Source organism: Sciurus carolinensis, chromosome 7, assembly GCF_902686445.1.
Source record: "Sciurus carolinensis chromosome 7, mSciCar1.2, whole genome shotgun sequence".
NCBI classification, from domain to species: Eukaryota; Metazoa; Chordata; class Mammalia; order Rodentia; family Sciuridae; genus Sciurus; species Sciurus carolinensis.
This window is the reverse complement of record NC_062219.1, coordinates 141098180-141119640: the sequence shown is the minus strand read 5'-3', so window position 1 is coordinate 141119640 and position 21461 is coordinate 141098180. Positions and strand designations below refer to the sequence as shown.

The window sequence follows — 21461 nt, the reverse complement described above, 5'->3', positions numbered from 1 at the left end:
AAACAAAGGTAGTTTGTCAATTATTTATGGAATCCAAAATATGTAGTAAATTTTGAAAGATTTATTGTAATGTAATGAGTGGTGAAATCTTAGAATTAAACATATAAAACCTAACATAGAGTGAAAAAGAAAGCAGAAATACTATAAGGCCAGAGAACTGAGGCGTACTAGTACATACAATGTAGATTTATTTTCTTATAAGTGGATATCCCCTTTGACCTCTCTGCAGTGATGTCAAGAGAAACCATATTATTTTCATGTAGTTGGATCACATTAAATCTCCTTAGGGTCAGTTTTCATGTTTGCCTTGAGTTCAAATTCCAAGTTGCTCCGCATCCAATACATTGTCAAATACCAGATAGATACAGAAATAGTAATGAATGAATGAACAAATCAATGTTTTTAGGTGCTTAAAATCAATATGTGATGTTTTTCTTACTCCAGTTTCATCTGAGTACTTCCATCTTAATGGACACCATAGGCCAAGTGCTCTATTCTAGAATTCTTCATTGAGACCCAGCATGAGATTATGGGTCTTTCCTGGTTCTGGATCTTATGGCTCAATCTCGGGGGGTGGTTAGCTCCAGCCTGTTGAGCACAAGTCTCTGTGGAGACAGGACAGGCATGTCCTCAATTATTCGCAATGCAGGAACAATTACAGGAAAGGTAATAACTACCTTGTAATTTTTTGTAAGGATTAGAATCTGTCACTGGAGTTTGCTTTTGGGTTTCCTTGAGGGGCAAGTTTCTATTCCTTGCTTTCTCTTTTCTTTCTTCCTTCTCTCTGAAAAAGCCACTTTCTTTTTCTTTTAGCATGTAGGTTGATCATAACTTCTCATGAAAGTTTTGAATGACTTGGGCTACCATCATGTTTGGCCTTAATGTGTCATTGTTGAAGAAATGGAGAAGTGGAATTTTAAGAATGAGAAAGGGCAGGGTGGGGTGTGGAAGAAAAGAGGGTTATGAAGTCTGGGTTGAAACACATCCCGGTGTCCTTTGGAATCTCCTTGAAATAACCTTAGGACAATTTCTTTTTATTAAAAATCTTAACTAAAACAGAGATGTATAAATATGGGGTCTATTCAGTTTCCCCTTCCCCCAAAGGATTAAAGAAAACATAACTTAGCATAAACATTCTTTTAAATGGCAAAAATCTGCTCCATTATGAACAATGTAAATATTGACAATGCAAATATTAACAAAATATCCCTTATTAAAGGAGTTCTTGGGGCTGGGGTTGTGGCTCAGTGGTGGAGCGCCCGCCTGGCATGTGTGAGGCCCTGGGTTCGATACTCAGCACCACCTATAAATAAATAAAAATAAAAGATCCAAAAATGAAAGATCCATTGACAACTAAAAAAATAAAATAAAATAAAAAAATTAAAAAAGAGAGTTCTTTACCTACCAGGTAACAGGTAGCAAGTATAAGTTACTTTAAGAATTTCAGCTGCACTTTCTGCTTCTGGTCTTTGCTCCAATCCCTTCCAGAATTAAGTGTCTAAGGTCTATCTTCCATTGTTTCATTTCCTTGGTCAAAACTTTCAATACTTTCACAGGCATTCCTGGACCAGGTAATTTAATTTAATTTAATATTTTTTGGTGCTGGGGAATCAAACCCTCAGCAAGAACTCTACCACTGAGCTCTATCCTGAATCCCTGAACTATCTTTTTTTTTTCCCCAGAAATTGTCATGGTATAGTAGAATGGTGTTGGATTGAAAAGTCAAATTGTCATGGATTCAAATAGATTATAAATCTTATGTCATATGTGACCTTGGGCAATTCAATTAAATTTGGGGGGGTATCAGTTTTCTAAGCAATAAAATTGGGATGCAATTTGTATCATATAATGTTGCCACATCTGTTACATATAATTAAAGTAAATCAAGCAAATGGTATTACAATAATAAAAATATTAGTTATTAAATCATACAATAATAATCCAATATCCTTGTTCAGAAGGATGTTCCTGTTTTACCTACTAAGTTCTACTCCTTCAGTCTGTAATATTATACTGCATTGTACCATTTTTCAAATGGTCTTTTCTATTGGACAAGGCTCTTTTCTATTCTCTTTGTAATAGAAATTCTCTATATAGCATGGAAATGTAAGTTAATGTCAAAGAAACCTTTATTAAACACCTGAAACGCCAGTCGTTTTGTATGAAATCAAGGCAGTGACTGACCAAGGATAGATGCAAATATAGATATAGATGAGATATAGAATCACTGTTACTTAGAGTGATTCTTATTTATTTGGTTTAGATGCCAAAGGTCTCCTTTTGGATTTTATAAGTTTCTATGAAATAATTTGTAAATCATATTAATTTGTGATTTTGAAGACTCTGTATCCATTTCTCTGTTCATCTTGCTTCATGTTTATAATTCTCTCCTTTTACACCAAAGCTCTCCTCCACACGTGACTCCTCTCACCAATTCTTATTTTGTGATAAAATTCTCAATAATTGTGACTGTCCAAGTTGGGCTGTCCGCCTGCTCATCCCTAGCAAGTCTCAAGCTCCCCTTGGAAGAATTCTAATGAAATAAGATTTAGAGTATTAAGGAGGCCTTAAGATGAATAACTTCAGTGCAAAGGGGGGTATAAACATAGCATCAAAATAAAAAGTCCACATTTAAAAAAAAATCCTCCTATAGGAAAATAATTAGTAAATATTAAGAAAACTCTCCAGACAACTTTCCTAATATTTAATGACTGGCTTCATTTCAAAAAATTTAATTTTTTTCCTTAGTGGAAAAAATGCTTCTGAATTGCTTTTTGGTATCTAAAATGTCATTTTTTCCCCATATTGCTGCTACCTCCTCTTGCTTCCGGTTCCCCAGAGTAATAAATAAAAGCTGAAATTTACATAACCAATTTTGGGATTTTGTGAATATGAAGAAGAAAAGTTTTAGAAGGTAGTGAATAATTAATACCTTAGAATCTTCAAGTGTTTCTAAAAATCATATCTCATGTAAAAGATATAAGATTACAGACATATTCCAAAAAAACCTGAAACATTGAGTCTTTTACATCATTTTTCTAATTTAGGTAAAGAAACCATTTTGTTTTATCTTGTTTTGGGACCAGGGACTGAACCCAGGGGCACTTTACCTTTGAGCCACATCCCCAGCCCTTTTTCTATTCTGAGACATCTCACTAAGTTGCTTAGGGACTTGCTAAATTGCTAAGGCTGGCCTAGAACTTTTGATCCTCCTGCCTCAGCCTCCCGAATCCCTGGAATTACAAGTGCGAACCACAGTGCCCTGCTTAAGTAAAGAAATGATTAGCTACCGGGTCATCCCATTGGACTGTTCTGTAAAGCTTCACAGATCTATCAAGGTGCTAGGGTGATGAACTTTCAAAGTATCATGGAGACCACAGTGATGATTATTTTACATCTGTCCAATTTTCCATGTATTTTGCAAGAAGGTAGCATCCATAAAGAAAATACAATTGGAAAGCATGTGTAGGAGACATCTCTTTCTTCTCGAAATTCATATTTTAAAAAATATTCTAAAATGTACTCATAGGTTCTTCAGCTACATTCTTTCTCTCTTTCTCTCTCTGACCACCTCAGTAGAGAAAATGTAGTAGGGTCATCTTAGAGAAATAAGCAGAAAGGAGTTGTGCTTGGAGTAAGGATGTTGAACTTCAGGGTAAAAGTCATGAAGGAATGTTTGGGGCTCCTTAACCCAACATTCTGCTATAACAATCTCAAACTCATTAAAAAATATTTTAAAAGGTTAAGTCAGAAATGAAACATTTAAACTCCCTCTCATAGTTCCTGTTCCCCGGACTGGTGTTAGCAGCTACTTAATAAGAAACTTGTGAACATCTCAGTGGACAGGACTCAGAGGAGGGGAGCTCCTGAATGTTGCGTTAGCTTTTCTGAGAGGCCTGCAGAGTCACTTAAAATATGTCTAATCTGTTATGCATTAAAAATTAACAACACAGCCAAAATAACATCAATGTAGTTAATAAAATTCATAGTTATTATATCTAATATATTGTATCTAATATCTAATATAATATCTGATATCTAAATTATATCTAATTTTTTTGCTGGATATTAGATATTAGATATAATCCTATAGCAGATATTAAATATAATCCTATACTCAGATTCTACCAATTGCTCTCAAAGTGACCTTGACTATGTGCCTATCCAAGAAGGATGCTCCTTGCACCTGGTCTTCTGTCCCATAGGGTGACCTGACACAGTCTGGATCAGCTGTGTCTTAGATATTCTATAGACAAATTTGTCCCATTACTTCCTCCTAGAAGTAGTTACTAATTTTTTAAAAATATTTTATTTTGTTTTCTTTTTAATAGACTTTCTACTTGAGAGACAGGACATGTGTAGAAACAGTTAGAAAGGCATTAGGTCATTGGTAGCCACTTTTTTTTTTTTTCCCCCTCTGGTCGATAGGCTTAAAGCATCACTTTCTAGTTAACATCAGAAATGTATTTTTTCCCTCAGGTTTAATGTATATTTCAATAAGGCAGTTATTTTAAAAATTGCTGAAGGGTTAAATGATTTCAGGGAATTTGTCAGTAATGAAAGCTTCCATGAATTTGTGAAGTGGTGTACCGATTATACCTCCTTACTTTGCACCATCCTGGATTTTTAAAAAAGATATTAAATTTTATATTTTTTGATTCATATTACCTAGTTTCTCCACTGATGTCTTTTTTTTTTTTCCTTCTGTATTTCCCTACAATCAATAGGAAACTGCTGTGGGTCAAATATGGTTTGAGTGTGTTCCCCCAAAACTTCATGGGCTGGCACTGTGGTCCCCCACGTGGAGGTGTTGGGAGGTGATGGAACCCTCAGGGTGGGGCCCAGGGGAGGCAAGGCCATGGGGTGCCACCCTCACGCATGAACTGGTGCTGTGTCTCAGGAATTCTCACCCTTGTGGCACTGGATGAGTACTGCAAGGGCAGGTTGTTCAAAAGCAAGGCCACCCCACCATCTTGGCCTTTTCTGTTCATGGCTATTTCCCATTTTACTTCTATTTTCCCATTTTACTCTCTTCTTGGCCATGTTGTGATTTAACAAGCAGAACCCTCAGCCTATCCCAAGAAATGGATTGCCAGACTTAGACTTTCAGCCTCCAAAACTGTGAGCTAAATAAACCTTTTTTCTTTATACAGTACCCAGTGTCAGGTATTTGGTTATAATAGCACAAAATAAACTAAGACAAAAACCCATTATTATAGGAGCCTAGGACTTTCATTAGTTTTAATGAGAAGGTATAGAATGAAAAGACAAACTAAAAATATTTTCATTATTTCATGATGATAACTTAAACATAACCTTTACTTCTTAGTTTGGGCTTGCAGACCTTTTCAGTTTATTTCCTTTTAGAAATTTTGCTGCTTTCTTTTTTTGAACAAAGACAATTCTAGAATAATATTGCCCTCCCTGCATCATGTCCTCTTATTGCTGGTGGAAAACATGACCTAAGGTAGAGAAATAAAAGGAGATGATTTTGGAAAAATCAGTATTTAAATTTTTAAGTGATAAGTAGTTAGGGATCTTCAGAATTTTGTTTGAATGTTATATGAGTAAGTAGAATATTAATTTTTTTTTCATACCTGGGATTGAACCCAGGGGTGCTTAACCACTGAGCAACATTCTCAGTCCTTTTTAAAAATATTTGAGAGAGACAGGGTCTCACTGAGTTGCTCAGCACTTTGCTAAGTTGCTAAGGCTGGCTTTGAATTCTTGATCCTCCTGCCTCAGTCTCCCTAGCTGCTGGGATTACAGGCATGTGTCACGGCGCCTGGCTTTAATACCTTATATTTGTTTTTTCAGCAATTTTACTGATAGGTTTTTTTTTTTTTTTTTTTTGTAAATTGTTCCTTATAAATTCCCCATTTATAGCAAGTCATCACTTTTCAGATTAGTAGAATGTGGTGGAAACTCTGGTTTGCAAAATATTCAAAAATAAATGTTTACATGTAAGTAGAATTATTATTAGTTTACTAATTATTAACAAATAGTAGTAGCTTCTCAAATACCCGAGAGGATTTGAAGATAGTTGGCTTTAGGCAGAAGTTCATTCTTATAAACCACGATTGTCCTGTTTGATAAGTTTTATAAGGTGGATGGTATGAAGGGACATGTCATAGAATTTGATAAAATTTTACTGTCCAGCTCTTTCTGTTTATTTCAAAGGACTATGGACTTGTATTGATCTCAGGCTTGTTTTCGCAAGGAGATTGGTTATAGGTGAGCAATAGAAAACGTATGGGAGAGTGTGAGTTGCAGAATAAAGAAATCCACACTGTGAGCATAACCTCTAGAAGTCAATGCCTGACGACATGAAGGACCGGTCATGCCCTGGAAGAGCTGGACCTGCAACTCTGGTCTCCACCAGGGTGAAATGCCTTAAGATCTCTGAGCTTTACCCTTCTGTGAGCTACGTATGACACTAAAGTATCCACACCATGGGCTCTTGAGAGGATGGAATGATAAAACACATGAAAGGATTGGATTGTATCATACATACAGTGGTAACTGGGGTGCCTTACAGGGTGAGTTCATTAATTCCCATCACTTGATTCTGTCTTCTTGCTGGTGACAGCCAGAGCTCATCTTCTATTGTGAGATCCATGTGTCCCCCTTATACCTACTACTGTCATTGGACAATCTCAAAAACACCTCAAGTTTTACATATCCGATATAGAGGCTTAAATTTTTGAACCTCTAAATCCTGTTCATGATGTACCCCATCTTTCTTCTCTCAGTAAATGGCAGTACAGTCCCCAATTTACCTAAGCCAGAAACTTGAAATTCGACGCTGGTTCTTTATTTTCCCTTACCTTCCTCATCTAGCCCAATGGCAAAACTTTGTAGTCCAGTCTAGCAGTTCATCCTGCTGGGTAATCATACAGCCTCACTCCCAGGACGAGCTCTGCCCAGGCTTATTCTTCGGTAGGAAGTGAACATTTCTGGGCAGATTCCACTCACAAAGGAATTAAGATTCTGGGCTCTTGCTATGTCACTTCTTTTTCTCCCCCATATCCAATCTTTGCCCTTCTCCATAGGAGGCTGAACTGTGGGGATGCCCATAGGGCTTCCATGCTGTCCGTCTTCTGGTTACTTTCTATTAGTGGGGAATCTTGACCAGGAATGGGAGGGAGGGAAGAGGACAGTCATACAAATAGTTCTTCCAGTCTGTGAAGTCAGGTTGCATGGAGCTGCCTCTGTCTTTGCACCCAGGCTCATACTTCTACTCAAAGTGGATGATCCTATGTGAGTCTCTCTTCTGCCAGAGTCTGGTGACCCCTTTGTCTCCCATCCTTTTGAGCCTACAAGTGGAAACAGCCTGCTGTATTGTCTCTTGAAATCTACATCTTAATACCTTTGCAAATTCATCTTCCTCCTTAAACTAATTTTGAGGGAGCATCTGGTTGCCTCACCAATGCAGGATCCAATGTCCAAGAAATTGAAACAACTGTAAAATGTTTGCATAGAGGAGAAACATCGTCATACCTCAGCCAAGATGTCATGCTACATATTGGGTTTGGTTGTAACTCCGCCACAAGGGACTTAAAAATATGTATATAAGATAAAATAAAGTCTGATTCAATGCAGAAAATATACTCAAGTTTAGCACATACTAATTGTGTGAGATTTGAGATTTCCTAAGAACAATGCCAGTCTACGTTTATCCACCACTCACACTGACTATACACTGCAGCCACACTCAGCATGGCGGCTTGGAACTACCCAGCATCCACTATCTGATGACCTCAACCTCCTGCTTCCAGACAAGCAAAGGGGAAACCAGAACTGGGGCAGACTGAATAGAATCACAGGGCTAACCAATAGCGATAGTACTTCTCTGAATGCTAATTAGCATAATTTTAGACCAACAGCTTTGGTACTTTTCCAAACTCTGATTAGCATAATTTTGGACCAATAGAATTGGTATTTTTTCCATGTATACCATTATTTTATCATTCAAAATGCATTCATACGCATGCTTTACACTCTTCAAAAAGTATTTTTAAAATCTTTTTAATTTGTTTCAATTAGTTGTACATGACAGTAGAATGTACTTTGATGCATCATGTATAATGGAGTATAATTTCTCATTCTTCTGGTTATACATGATGTAGAACCCCACCTGTCATATAGTTATATAGGTATATAGGGTAATAAAGTCTGATTTGTTCTACTATTTGTTCTACCTCCAAACCCCCTCCCCTCCCTTCACACCCTTCTACCTAATCTAAAATAACTCTATTCTTTCCTAGCCCCCAACCCCTTATTGTGAATTAGCATGTACATATCAGAGAAAACACATGGCTTTTGGATTTTTGAGATTGGCTAATTTCACTTAGCATGATATTCTCCAGCTCCATCCACTTGCCAGCAAATGTCATAAGAACTGGTATTCTTTCAAACCCAAATTAGCATAACTTTGGACCAACAGCATTAAACCAAGTGCTTTATAAACCCTAGGCTAGCACACTCAGACAGAACGCCTGCTATCAGATCTCCCACCCCACTGAGAGAGTTCTGCTCCTGTTTCTATTCTTCAGTAAGTCCTACTCTAACATGACTCATTCTTCATCTGTGGACTTCATTCTTTGAATTCATGGGACAAGGACTCAGAAAGAAGACATGGACTGTGAGCTGCTGGGGTCTGCTGCCACACTGGAGGGCTTAGCCCACCATTAAGAGTGCAACACTTCTCAGCTACAAGGGCCTACAGATTGTGCAGATCCACCTGCCAGCAGAAGTAGAGAAACTCCAATTTCACACCACATGAGGTACCATGCTTCGTTCAGCTTCTCATTCATCAGATATTGATTGTGCATTTGCTTTATGACAGATGACATGCCAGAAGCCAGGAGGAGAGTGCTATACGAAATCATACTGTACCTGACATATAGTTATATGCATACATAGGGTAATAAAGTCTTTCAGATGGACATGGTAAATTAAACAGACTTGAGAAGTAACTAACAATGGCATGTGTGGTATGCACAATGCAGGAAACAATCCAAGGGACAATGTAGAGAATAATAATTTTAGGGGGCAAGGTGGTAGTATCTGTGGTATCTTGTGAGCTGCCTCAGAGAGGCCCATGTTGGAAGGAGACAAAGATCCTGGCCAACAGTCAGCGGTGGACTGAGGCCTGATGGCAAGAATGTGACTGAGCTGGAAATCAGATTCTCCGGCCTCATTCTACCTTGAGATAATGGTAGACAGCTGACAACGTGGTTGCAGCCTCAGGAGAGAACTTGAGCAAGGAAAACCCAGAATAACATCTGGATTTCTGATTCTCAAAAATTGTGTGAGTAAAATGTTTGTTTTTAAATGTCCAAGTCTTGGGATAATGGGATAAAGCAATAACAACAGTAATCTCACCTTATACGCGATTTCACCTTCTGTGATTGCGGTTATCCATAATCGACTTGTGATCCCAAAACACTACATGGAAAATTCCAGAAATAAGAGAAAGATCACATTTAAATAACTTTTACCACAGTATACTGATATAATTGTTTTATTTTTTATTTTTTAATTTTTTAAAATTTTTGTTTTATTTTATTATTAGTTATTATTGATCTCTTTCTGTGCCTAACCTATACATTAAACTCGATTTATGTATAAGGAAAAAAATTCTGAGGTTCCATCATCCTCCGGAAGTTCTTGAAATGTATCCCATATGGACAACTGGGGGACAGTTACAGAATTTGGTAACTAGAAGTAGAGTATTGATCCACCAAAACTGTGAGTGACACAGAAAACACACAGAAAAATTTGAGGAGAGTGTTACTGAAGGCTTAGAGCGCCTTTGAAGCACCCAGAAAACCACTCCGTACGTGGGAACTCACACAAGAGATTTTAATAAGCAGATGAACAGAGTGTCTGCCCTTAAAGATGGGGAGACGGAGAATAGCAGGGGATGTATTCTTTATTCTTAAGTATTGGAAGTTCTTGTGCTAAAACAATCTGACCAATGACTGATGAGGAAGTTGGCGGGCTAACAATCTAGGTTGTAAAATGGTGTGTGTGGTGGGACAGAATAATGGCAGCAGCAAAATGGCCGGGGAGAAATGGCTACCCATTGTTAACCCGTTGTCCCTTCAGCCTTGAAGAAGATGCTTCCAGAATGCTGGTAGTCCTTGAGCAGTCAGGTGAGGGCATAAGAAACTAAGTAAGATCCCATTGGAAAATGGAGGAAGGAGAGTCTTTCTCATGAGCTTGGGAGAGTTTAGCGACAGTGTTGCCTGTAGTTACAATGGAAAATAGTCAAGGAACCTATTGTACCAGATGATCTTGCTGAGGAGATTGCTGGCCTGAGGATTATAGGTACTTCCTGCTATGTTTTTACTGTTTATTGTAAAATGTGAGGGAAGAGAGAGAAACACAAAGAAGGAAGGACTGTTAAATAAAATGAGTCACGGCTTGATGAGAATTCTCAGCCTCCTGGATGGTGAACAGTACTTGAAATGAAGACATGGCTTCTGTACAAATATCCAATGCCAGGAAAATGTGATTCAAGGATGAAGCCAGGAGCGTCATAGTCAAATCTTTTGTTGAGACGTCAGAAATATCAAAGGCAGTGGCTCAAAACACTATTCATCTAGACAAAAGGCAGCTGAACAGATTAAGGGTGTGCCTCTCAGTTCCTGTCAATCAAACATTGGATTTCTATGGAGCTTAAGGACATTGCCCCTCATCCTATCAGTGGAAGCCCCAGGTAGAGAAGGTCTTATTTTGAAGAGATTTGTGGTTTTGACTTTCATGTAATGAAGTGAACTCCAATAAGATTCACAGAAGACTCACAAAGATTTAAAAGTAATTATATAAGCAGGAAAATCACTGATTTGACTGAAAGGAACAGAGCAAAACAAAGAGAAGTCTTTGGACCCCTAAATTCTAATGGCAGGAAGCAGGCTGGGGAAAGTGCTTAGCTGCAAAGATGTGCTACTGTTAAGAAAAAAATGGGTTCAGAACATGGAGCCAAGGGGCCAGAGGACAGGGCTTGAGTGATTCCCAGGCCGTGAGACTTCATCAAGCACATCCGACATCTGCTTGCCTGGACTTCTGAGCTCTTTGGACCTATGACCTGATTATTCGCACCTTTGTGTAGTTCCCTCCTGAGGGGTGCAGGGTTGATCTGTGTGACCAAAAGCAGGAATGATGGTGTGTATGTGTGCATTTTGAGATTAGGTATGAAAGACTTAAGCTCTTATCTTGAGTTCTTGCCCTCTCTCCATCATTTACCTTCACTGAATATGTTAACATTTGCCTATGTAACGGTGATCCACTTTATGCTTTGTTATGGTCCTTGCTTCTCTGCCATTGCAACTGACTTTCAAAACGTACCTGTTTCTTTCTCTTCCTCTCCCTGTTCCCCCTTCCTAATTTCTCTCCCTCCCTAATCTCAGGAGAAACAGGATTACCTGTATTCCCGTCCTAAGCAGAGGTGTCTGTCCTTGAGCACATACCCATCCAGACTTTGGGGATGGTCCCAGAAGATCTCAGAAATGACTCTCTCCCAAATTAACATGTGAATTACAACTCCAGACAGACCACGTGGAATGTGGCCTTTGAATCACCTCTTCAAAAGCCCCCTGCTCCCCTTGATGGGCAGAATCACAGCCTCTGAGACAGGAGTCCCCTGCATTTCTCCTTTGGTAGCAAAGCAATAAACCTTATTTTTCTTTTTATCAAAACTGTGTCCTTGTTACTGGATTGGCATGGGGGACAAGGACCAAACTTTCAGCAGCATCTACCTGAGAACCTATCAGGATGTGTGCAGGAATGCTATTATTAGTAGTATAAATAGATTATAAACAGGGTTTCTGTACATTACAGTTTATATCGTATAGCCCTAGATTTTACTAACTGTCCTCACATAATTAAATTTCCCCTTTCACTTCCTAAATTTCCTAGAATTGATGATAAATTGAATGGTTAAAATTACTGTTAGCAACCCTCACATGCTACACATGCAAACACACGTCCATTCATAAAACCATACTATTATGTGGCATGTGGGAAGGTAAGTGATGGGAACAGAGAGAAATACAAAGGGACAAAGAGGCTGTGCTGGTATCCACTAAGCATTTTTCTTCCTTGTTATTTTGTTTTATTCTCCTTCCACTTCTGGTCACAAAGTCACTAAGCAAGTGAGGAACTTGGATACAATAATAGGGCAGTCAAGGGCTGGGATGTAGCTCAATGGCAGAGCATCTATCTCACATTCACTAAAGCCCTGGTTTGACCCTCAGTTCCAAAATAAATAAATAAATAAATAAATAAATAAATAAATAAATAATAATAGGGCAGCCACTAAAGTATAATTCCAGTGTTATTTGTCTCTGGGGACTCTAACCTGTGAGGGTCAGCGTATCCTGGTCTTAGGAAAATGGACTTATATGTAGATGTTTCAAATGAGCATCCATTTTCTTTCTTTTCTGTTTTTCATGCAGGACTGGAAATTCGATGGGGAAGGACTCCACCAACACATCCCTATGTCATATTTAAAGACTGACAAAACGTTTGAGAAGTATGTGTCTTCATATTGGTTCTAATGCATTTTATTTTGTCTGTGTGCGTGTTGGCTGCTATGGATTAAATGTGGATGAGGTGCCCCAGTGTGAATCACCCTAACGTTTTTGGGAACAATGACCCCATTTCATCCTGGGATATATGTGCCCCTTTGTCCATAGGATGAGTTTGGATGAGACATTCTAGACAGGGTGTGGTAGCTGATCCACGTTTTCTGTATCTCTTGGAAAATACCTAAGGACCAGGATAGGAACCTCCAGGCTCTGGATGTTGCAGGCACTTCTCCCTCAGCGGTGGTGGGAGGTGTGGGGCCCAGCGGTTCTCAAGTTGAATGGTCTCACATTGAATCTTGGAATTTACCCCTAGCATGTGACTTTGCACAAGAGAGTCAACACTCCTCAGTGCCAGCTAGTACAGCAGGAATAATAATCCCTTGCTGGATTATTGTGAGGGTTGAGTGAGACAGAAATACAGTGTATTTGAAAGAGGAGCCTTGAGCATACTAAAAGCTCAATAAATGTGACTTAATACTGCACATCAGTGTTCTTGGGAGGGATCAGTTTTGTCCCCAGGGGGCATTTGGCAATGTCTAATGGCATGTTTGATTGTCACAGTAGGACTGGGTCGGGGAGCTAGTGGTATCTAGTGGGCAGAGGTCAGGGTTCCCTGCTAAACATCCTGCAATGCCCAGGGCAGCCCCCACAACCAAGAAGTATCTGGTTCAAAATGTCAGTAGTGCTGAGGTTGTAAACCCCTTCTGCACATGTTTGCTGCTTTTCTTTGCCATTTTTCTCTAACTTTTATTCCTAATAGCAGTGCAAATAAGAAATCAACCAAAGTGAGACCTGTCCCTCTGTGAGGACTACTTAATATCTGAGAGAGTGGGCCATGAAGACAGGATTGTACATCACTAAGGTGTCATTTCGATACACAATGTAGAGCTCAGCGACAAGTAGTAGACCAGCAGAACTCCTGTGCCCAACATTTGTAATGATAGGATGTTACTAAAAAAAAAAAAAAAAAAAACAGGCCAGCTACAAGATTTTATATGTTGCAGGCCAACTTATGATATTGGAACTAGGAACTAATCTAAATACCCAACAATGAGGGATCATTTAAATTAATTATGGTAGACCCTTGGAATGAAACACTAGGCAAAACCTATAAATTATATTATAGAAAAAAAGAACACCTATAATGTACAAAGTAGAAAATATAGGTTACAAAATAATATTTACAGCATCTGTCTCACTTTGTATTAAAAAGTACGAGTAGCTGCACATGAAGAATAGAAGAAATCAATATTTTATCAGTGGTTATATCTGGACTGTAGACTAATGGAAAATTTTATAATGTACAAACATATATGCATAGACAGCCCTCTGAATTCAGTTTCCACAGTCATGGATTTAATCTAACTCAGAAAATAGTTGGGAAAAAAACTATCTGTACTAAACATGAACAGATTTTTAATCTTGTCATTACACTCTAAACAATACAGTGTAACAACTATTCACATAAAATTTACATGTTTAGGTATTATCCATCATCTAGAGATGATCTACAGAATATGGGGGGATGTGAGAAAGTTATATGCAAATACTGCATCATTTTATATAAGAAATTTGAGGATCCATAGATTTTGATACCCAACAGGGGCCAGGAACCAATCCCCAGTGGATACTGAGGGACAAACACACTTACATAAACATAAAATTAATAAGTACTCTGTAAAAGGGGAAACAGAATGAATAATCTGCATTAGGACCTAATGTGGATGTGATCTGAATCCTGTTGCTGATTCCTGACCTAGAATATGATTGCTTTAAGGGAACTCACATTACTAGATTGTCTCTAGGTATCTGGTATCATGTTAAAGTTGTATCTTAACCTTTTAAGGTACATTATGTCCTTTCTTACTTTAAGGAAGTTAATTTTATTTTATATATAGTTTTAAATTTTTTCTTTGTTCTTTTTATTTATAAATAACAGTAGAATATATTTTGACATATCATACATACATGGAGTACAACTTCCCATTTGGGGGGTTGTACGTGATGTGGAGTTTCATTGGTCACGTATTCATATATAAACATAGGAAAGTCATGTCCAAGTCATTTTACTGGGAAGTTAATTTCAAAAAACCTTTACTAACAAAAAAAGTAAGATTGTAACTAGGAAAAGTGTTGTCTTTTTCCTTTCAGATTATAATTGTGAATGTAGTATCTAATTATTGACATTTAATTTTTAGACTATTTCTGAATGCCTTCTAATTCTTGCCAAAGGAACAAAGAAAGAAACTGAGGAAATCATCTCACTGTGGTTAATATAAAATGTTGAATGTTTACTAATGGAATCTGTGTACCTTCATAACTGTATAATAGGGCCATTAAAGACAATAGATACAGTAGTTTAAAAGTAATAAAATTTACAACAAAGTGTATTTAATTTGAAATTGAATTGCCAGCAAATGGGTGTCCTAATGAACCCCTGTGTCAATGTAGCTCTAATCAAATTAAGGGAAGTCATTTGTATCACAGGAAACTAAATCAGCAGTGAGACCCCAAAAGGCTATTCCTCCAGTGGGGGTACAGTCATTGTTACAGATGGTCCTGCTGATGGAACTGAGCTTAAGTCAGGAGAAGTGAGATACGAGAGCCTTAATTCAAATGAATTTGGGGAGGTAGGCAAATGCTGTCAGGATTTAAGAAGTTAAATAAATAAATAAATGAACAAAAGCCAACCATAAAGAAGAACCTGCAATAAAGTGAGTTAGTGTTAATAGGAAGAAATGACCCAGCGGGGGAGATGTGGAGGGTGGAAATGGATCTTGATCTCTGGTTCTTGCATTAGAAAAAGGAAGTTTGTGTCATATAACTAGACATCTATTTAGATGATTGTTTTTCCCTCCAACTTTCTCTAATAATTTAAGATGGGAGGAAAGGGTAAAAAATAAAGGGGCAAAAAAAAAATACTTATCAAACTTTGTTGGCCCTCTGTCTTTACTGATTTTGCTCCCATGGATTCAACCAATCGTGGATTGAAAATGTAGTTAGGTCTATACTAAACATGTAGGGACTTCCGTCATTTTCCCTTAAACATTCTAGTGAAGTAACTATTTACATTCATTTATATCATTTATACTGCATTACGCATTATAAGTAATCTGGAGATGCTTTAAAGGAAGGATGTGTCGGGGGATTATGTAAATACTGTGCCATTTTATATAAGGAACTTGAGCATCTGTGATTTCAGTATCCATGGGGGCTCCTGGAACCAATCCCTCACAGACATGGAGGGGGAATGACTGCATTTGATCTCCTGATAATTTCTAAAACAAGTGGCATTTTAACTGTTGGGAGATCAGTAGCTAATATAGTGAGTCTTATATTTTATGGGGCCATACTTCAAAAGCTACTCCTCCCTGACTTTAATCAACTGCAGTACCTGTAACGGGGTGTTTATCTCAGTCCTACATAAGCCGAAAACATGTTTAAGGGAGACACCAGGTTGTGCTGTGGTTCCAAAAGCCAGCCTTCTCTTTAGCCCTGTGGCCGATTTCTCTTTCTTCTTCCCTCCTTCTCATCATGGCTGCAGCGCTCAGAGTCCACCCTTCACCGCAGACTTACGTACTGGTAAAAGGGACAGCGTGGCCAAGCTGGGTTCCCTCACAAGAGTAACTAAGGATTCCCAGGGAGCAGCAGGATCTTGCTGGAAGGTGAGGCTTCTGGGACTGACTTTTTTACCTGATGCAAAATGTTAAATGTGAGATCAATGGTATTGATCCACTTGCCTTTTCTCCTTTTCTTCCTGTAGGACTCTTGAGAGAAACAGTTTTAACAGGTCTTCATAAATATTTTTGATGAGAATCCTGTGCTAAAATAAAACTGCTAAAAGCCCTCAATGGCAGAGCCCTTGGGTGTCGGTGGGACCAGGCTGAGTCCCTGCGGTCCAGGAGGCAGGGCTGTCCCCATGCAAATGAGACAAGCCTTGAGATTTGATGAATCTTCTGTCTCCTTCTCCTACTCCGCTGACACTCGCTTTGAGGAAGGTTGTAAATGCAAGAGAGATTGTAGTATAATTCCTCAGACTGGCATTTCCGCCCCCGAGTCACCATTCGATTATCTTCCAAATTGCTGTGTTTCAGAGAGATAAAGATTTTTTATGGCTTGCTGACTTGAAACAACCACAAGAGCCAGCGAAGAGATGGCTAAGCGGCCATGCATAGTAATTCCATTGGTAAATGACAAAATCTTTGTTTGTATGACATTTCCAAAATTACTACAGAAGATGAATCTAAAACACAAAATGTCACATTTGGCATGCAAAACTATCACAATGTATTTCAGTATAAAATTCATAGAGGCGTTTAATTTAGAATGTGTTTAATAACTCCGTCTGCCTGCCTCGGTAATCCTGCCTTGAGGTTTAAAAAGATTGTCTTATTTATTCACATGGTGTTAATTTTTAAAATATTTTTGGAAACCCAAGTATTAAGGTTAAGTCTTTGTTGTTAATTAAGACTTTCTAATTAAACCAAAAATAATTGTTATTCCGATTAGTTTTTAAGCATGACTTCTATGAAAAAAACAATAGAAGTTGAACAACTTTCACTGTTTATTTAATTGCAATTCAATTCCAGCAGCATACTCTCTATATGGAAATATATTTTATCTCTTCAAATAAAATCTAGACAGGATTTAAGGGTACTTCCTGTTGACTACAGATGAACTGGTGATATTACTAACTTGAATGACCAAGAGAATAACTTCCTTCCAAATCTGACATTATTGTTATTATTTTTTATTATTAAAGTACAACAAACCAGAGAATTCTTTGAGGTCAAATTATTCCCCAAATGATTAAGGACTTGGGAATACAGAGCATGACTGAATGACATTTGAGTGATTATTAATAATCCCAGTTTGATATTTATTTAATCTGGAACAATAGTTCATTAAAAATCATTAGTGGGCTGGGGATATAGCTCAGCTGGTAGAGCGCATGCCTGTCAAGCACAAGGCCCCGGGTTCAATCCCCGACACTGCAAAAAAAATAATAATAATAAAACAAAATCATTAGTTTGTATACAGTTGTTGGCACAGATTAAAAATGAAAGTGGTATCCTCTCAGCTGTGGGTGAACAATGGAAATCCAAAGGTGCTGTAAAATATTAAATCATGTCCCTCGGTCACATACAATTTGTGCAGAGTTTTGGGGTAAAGCATGTACACGTGCCACTTCTTTTCTTTCTGGAGTGTTCTTGGCAGCCTCGGGGCAGGCTGGCCTGCTGTTGAAAGTGCAGAGTACTCCATCAGCGAGGTGTCAGTCTGACCTGTGTGCACTTTCCTTATCCCGTGGCATTACCATCTGTGATTAGTGCTGCAGGCCAGGGGTGTCACCTTTGGGGTTCCCAGTTTGAAACTTGCTGCCCAGGTTCCGCCCATCCCCAATACCTTAGAAGGCATGCTGTGTGGTTTTTAGAAGTGTTGGTTTCCTGTTAATTCTATCTTATTATAATAGGTGAATGGCTTCTGATGTCACAGATCATTAACATACCATGCTTAAAAACTGGCTAAACTTTCCCTCCCACCCTCAGCAATTTTGCCTTTTGACCTCTTAATTATACATTGTGCTGCCCGTCTGTTATCATTGCTAATACCTGACAATTACAGGTTGAGTAAAAATAATTGTCTACTTTCCCCCCCTGAGAACCCCATTGCTGCTAATTGTGTGGTTTTACCCAGTTCCTGTGTAATTCAAGAACTCCGTCTTTTATGTAGGTGCAGCGGTCTCAGGCACCTCAGCCTCTGCAAATACAGATCAAATGCATCAGGGGTCTCAAGGACAAGGCTCCACAAGGCTCTTACCTCCTCAAAGTGTCCCTGCTTGGCCGTCTGGGGGGCTCTGTCTTGCAGTGGTGGCCGACAGAGCAGCTGAAGACCAGAACACGCACAGTTAGGCATAATGGGAACTTCTATGATGTGGGGCTGTATTTCCACGAAAGCCTTCACGTGGTAAGCTGGCCTTCTGTGCACACGTGGCCCCTTCTTTGTAGTGAGCTTCCTGTCCTTTCTGTCTATTCATGTTTCATCACTGTGTAGCTTTCGTTTGTGAACTTTGTGTAAAAAAGAGTAAACATTCTTTGGTGCATGCATTCATTCAACAGTGTCCAGTCAGCACTCACAATATGCCAAGCACATTTATGGACCATCCTCAGACGCCTAGACACCTAGGCACAATATGCCTAGCTTGGCATATTGTGAGTGCTGACTGGACATTGTTGAATGATTGCATGCATGCATCAAAGACTGTAAAGTGGAAATGCCATTCTTATTGATCAAGAACATATGGTGTGGATTTTTAAAAATCTAGTTCTTCTCCTTTTCAGGATTTGCAAATTGAGAGCTCACTGATGTGTACATGGTATGTATGATACATGGGTTTGTGTGAAGGCAGCCAGGGCTACTGATTTTAGGTGTCAACCAGGCTTTGGGTAGGAGAGACAGTGGAGGGACTGTACAGAAAATAAATGATGGATGTGGGGTATGCGTTGACCAAGAAGAGGAGTTCTGGAGGAGACAGTGCTGGAAGTGGTGAGCAAGACCGTACGGTGATCACAGATGCAAGGACCAGAGCAGGGGGTCAGGGAGCCTCTTTCCTTGGAAGCAGAGAAGGAAGGCTCAACCCTGTCTGGGGGTTTGTGATGGACAGATGTTATCTCACAGGGACCTCCACCCCAAGATACAAGAAAGAAAGGGGGCTGAGGAAGTTCCAGAACTCATCTCAGACCAGTGGATTGGATACTGGGCATGGACACAAATACAGAATTTCCTTTTATGCTATTAACTTGAATTACTAAAAATAAAATAAAGACTCAATATAGGTATCACAGGATGATATGTAAGAAGAAAATAACTTTTATCTAACTAGGAGTGTGCTTTCCTTTCCCATTTTCTATTAGGTCTCTTTTTAAAATTAATTTTATTATATGATATTTAATTAAGAATGGTTATATATTTCTCCTAGGAGTATATTCTTCTGATAGTATATTGTATTTATTCTGGCTATGGAATGACTGATTAAGAAAAATAAATGGAAAAATGTAGCTGTAAAAATGAGCAACTTTGTAATGTCGATTTATAACTTACGAACCTAAGGGAACAGTGTTTACCTCTAACATCTAAGAAGAAAACAGATTTTCAACCTTATCTTTTCACCACCTTCACTTTTTAGGTATCTAAGACTCTTGAGGACACTGACTTTTTTCTTGTTTTCCTCTTCTTTTGTTTTTCTTCCTAAGTAACATCTCTAAGTAAATAATGAAAAATAGAAAAAAAGTAGCATCAGTAAGTACAAAGTTCCAAATGATCGCTCTATCATTTAGAAGTTGATAGAGGTTAAGAAAAAAAAAAAGCCCAAAAATCTAACAAAACAAATAAATGCTAAAGATAGCTGATTGCTGGGAGTCATGTAGTAAGTGGATTTTTAGTGAACGTCAGGGCTTAGCCCTAAGCCGTATCCATTACCAGACTCAGACGTGGTTTGGGGACCTGACAGTGATGGTGGAGGAGCCAGCAGAAGCCTCTCAGAAGCAGGGACCTCAGAAGAATCCATTTCTAGGAAGAGTTTGCTGGAAACTCATTCACCAAAGAACAAGCCAAGCCTCAGTTGGCTCATTTGTGAAATGGGTAGAACGGAGCCTCCTACCCCAGGCCTGGGAGAAATGCCTGAGCCAATGCTTGTGGAAATATATAGTGAGAATTCAAACTCTTCTTTTATTATTATTGTTATAATTATGCTGTCTCTTTGATAGTGAAGCCCATAAAGTTTTACCCACTGGACTGTTATTTTAATTAATATGATAAATGCTTATATTTCAGATAGCATTCAAATTAACCTTTGGTTGAGAACAATGTAGGTTAACAATTTTTTTCTTCAATGAGTGATCCCAAAGGCCTTGTTAAGAAGCATGGGGTGTATGTGGCGGGGTGTTAGTCTAGGTTGGTTATGGAGACAACGGTTCCCTGGGGAAGTCACTGGCGGCTAGAAGCAGAATTTGAGGACAGGTACAAACAGCACCTGTGTATTTCATCCCAGAGCTGAGGTCTTGATTCTCACCATTTGCTGGGGAGAAATTTCAGGAATGTGGTGGTAACTAAGAACTTAGTTAATCATTTTTTTAAAATGGATCCCATCAGCATCTAATGGAAAATTACATTCTCTTTGGTACATTTTAATTAAGCACCCCAAATTCTCAAGCATGGACTTAGGCTACAAAAAATGTCATTCAAAGAGCTTGCTTTTTAGAGCCATCTTCTAAATCAGTATTTTATACTGAAAAGCAATATGAGGTGCTTTTATTATTGCTATTTGTTTAGATGCCCAGCACCCTAAGACTCTTCTTAAAATGTGAACTCTGAGAGCAGGAGCCACATCTATGGATAGCTTTGCTGTGTTGAGGGTACTCCATGAGCTCTTGAATGATTGGATAAATGTCTTCAGAGATCCATTCATTAAAAGCTTGATCTGCAGAGTGGTGCTAATGGAAGATGGTCAAATCTTGTTGTGAGGAGCTTCGTGAATTGTGACACCTGGTCAATTTCTCTTTCTTTTGCTTCCTAATTCATGAAGGGAGTGGTTCTGCTCTGCGGTACATTCCCACCACGGTGTGCTGCTTCATCAGAGGCCCAAAGCAAAGGATACTGCTAAAGTTGGAGTGGAACCTCCAAGCCACCAGCCAAAATAAACCTTTGGTCTTTATAAGCTAATTACCTCTGGCATTTTGTTATAGTGATAGAAAACCGACCAATCACAGGGCTAGCTATAAATAGAATGCTAGGAGTGACGGGAGAATAAAGAGCTCTATCAAGGACACCTTCAGGGAGAGGTGCAGAGTTCCTAGGAGACTGAAGTTG

At 38.7% G+C, this 21461-nt stretch overlaps 1 protein-coding gene across 1 annotated transcript in view; it reads left to right on the top strand.

Moving 5' to 3' along the window:
• LOC124989453 (uncharacterized) overlaps positions 1-21461 on the top strand; it is a gene marked incomplete at its 5' end in the record, with an annotated part of 306958 nt that overhangs the window by 70156 nt on the left and 215341 nt on the right. The window contains 3 exons of the mRNA XM_047559286.1: positions 12465-12541; positions 16141-16261; positions 18327-18560. Of these exons, the coding sequence (XP_047415242.1) occupies positions 12465-12541; positions 16141-16261; positions 18327-18560 (432 nt within the window). The remainder of the gene's footprint in view (positions 1-12464; positions 12542-16140; positions 16262-18326; positions 18561-21461) is intronic.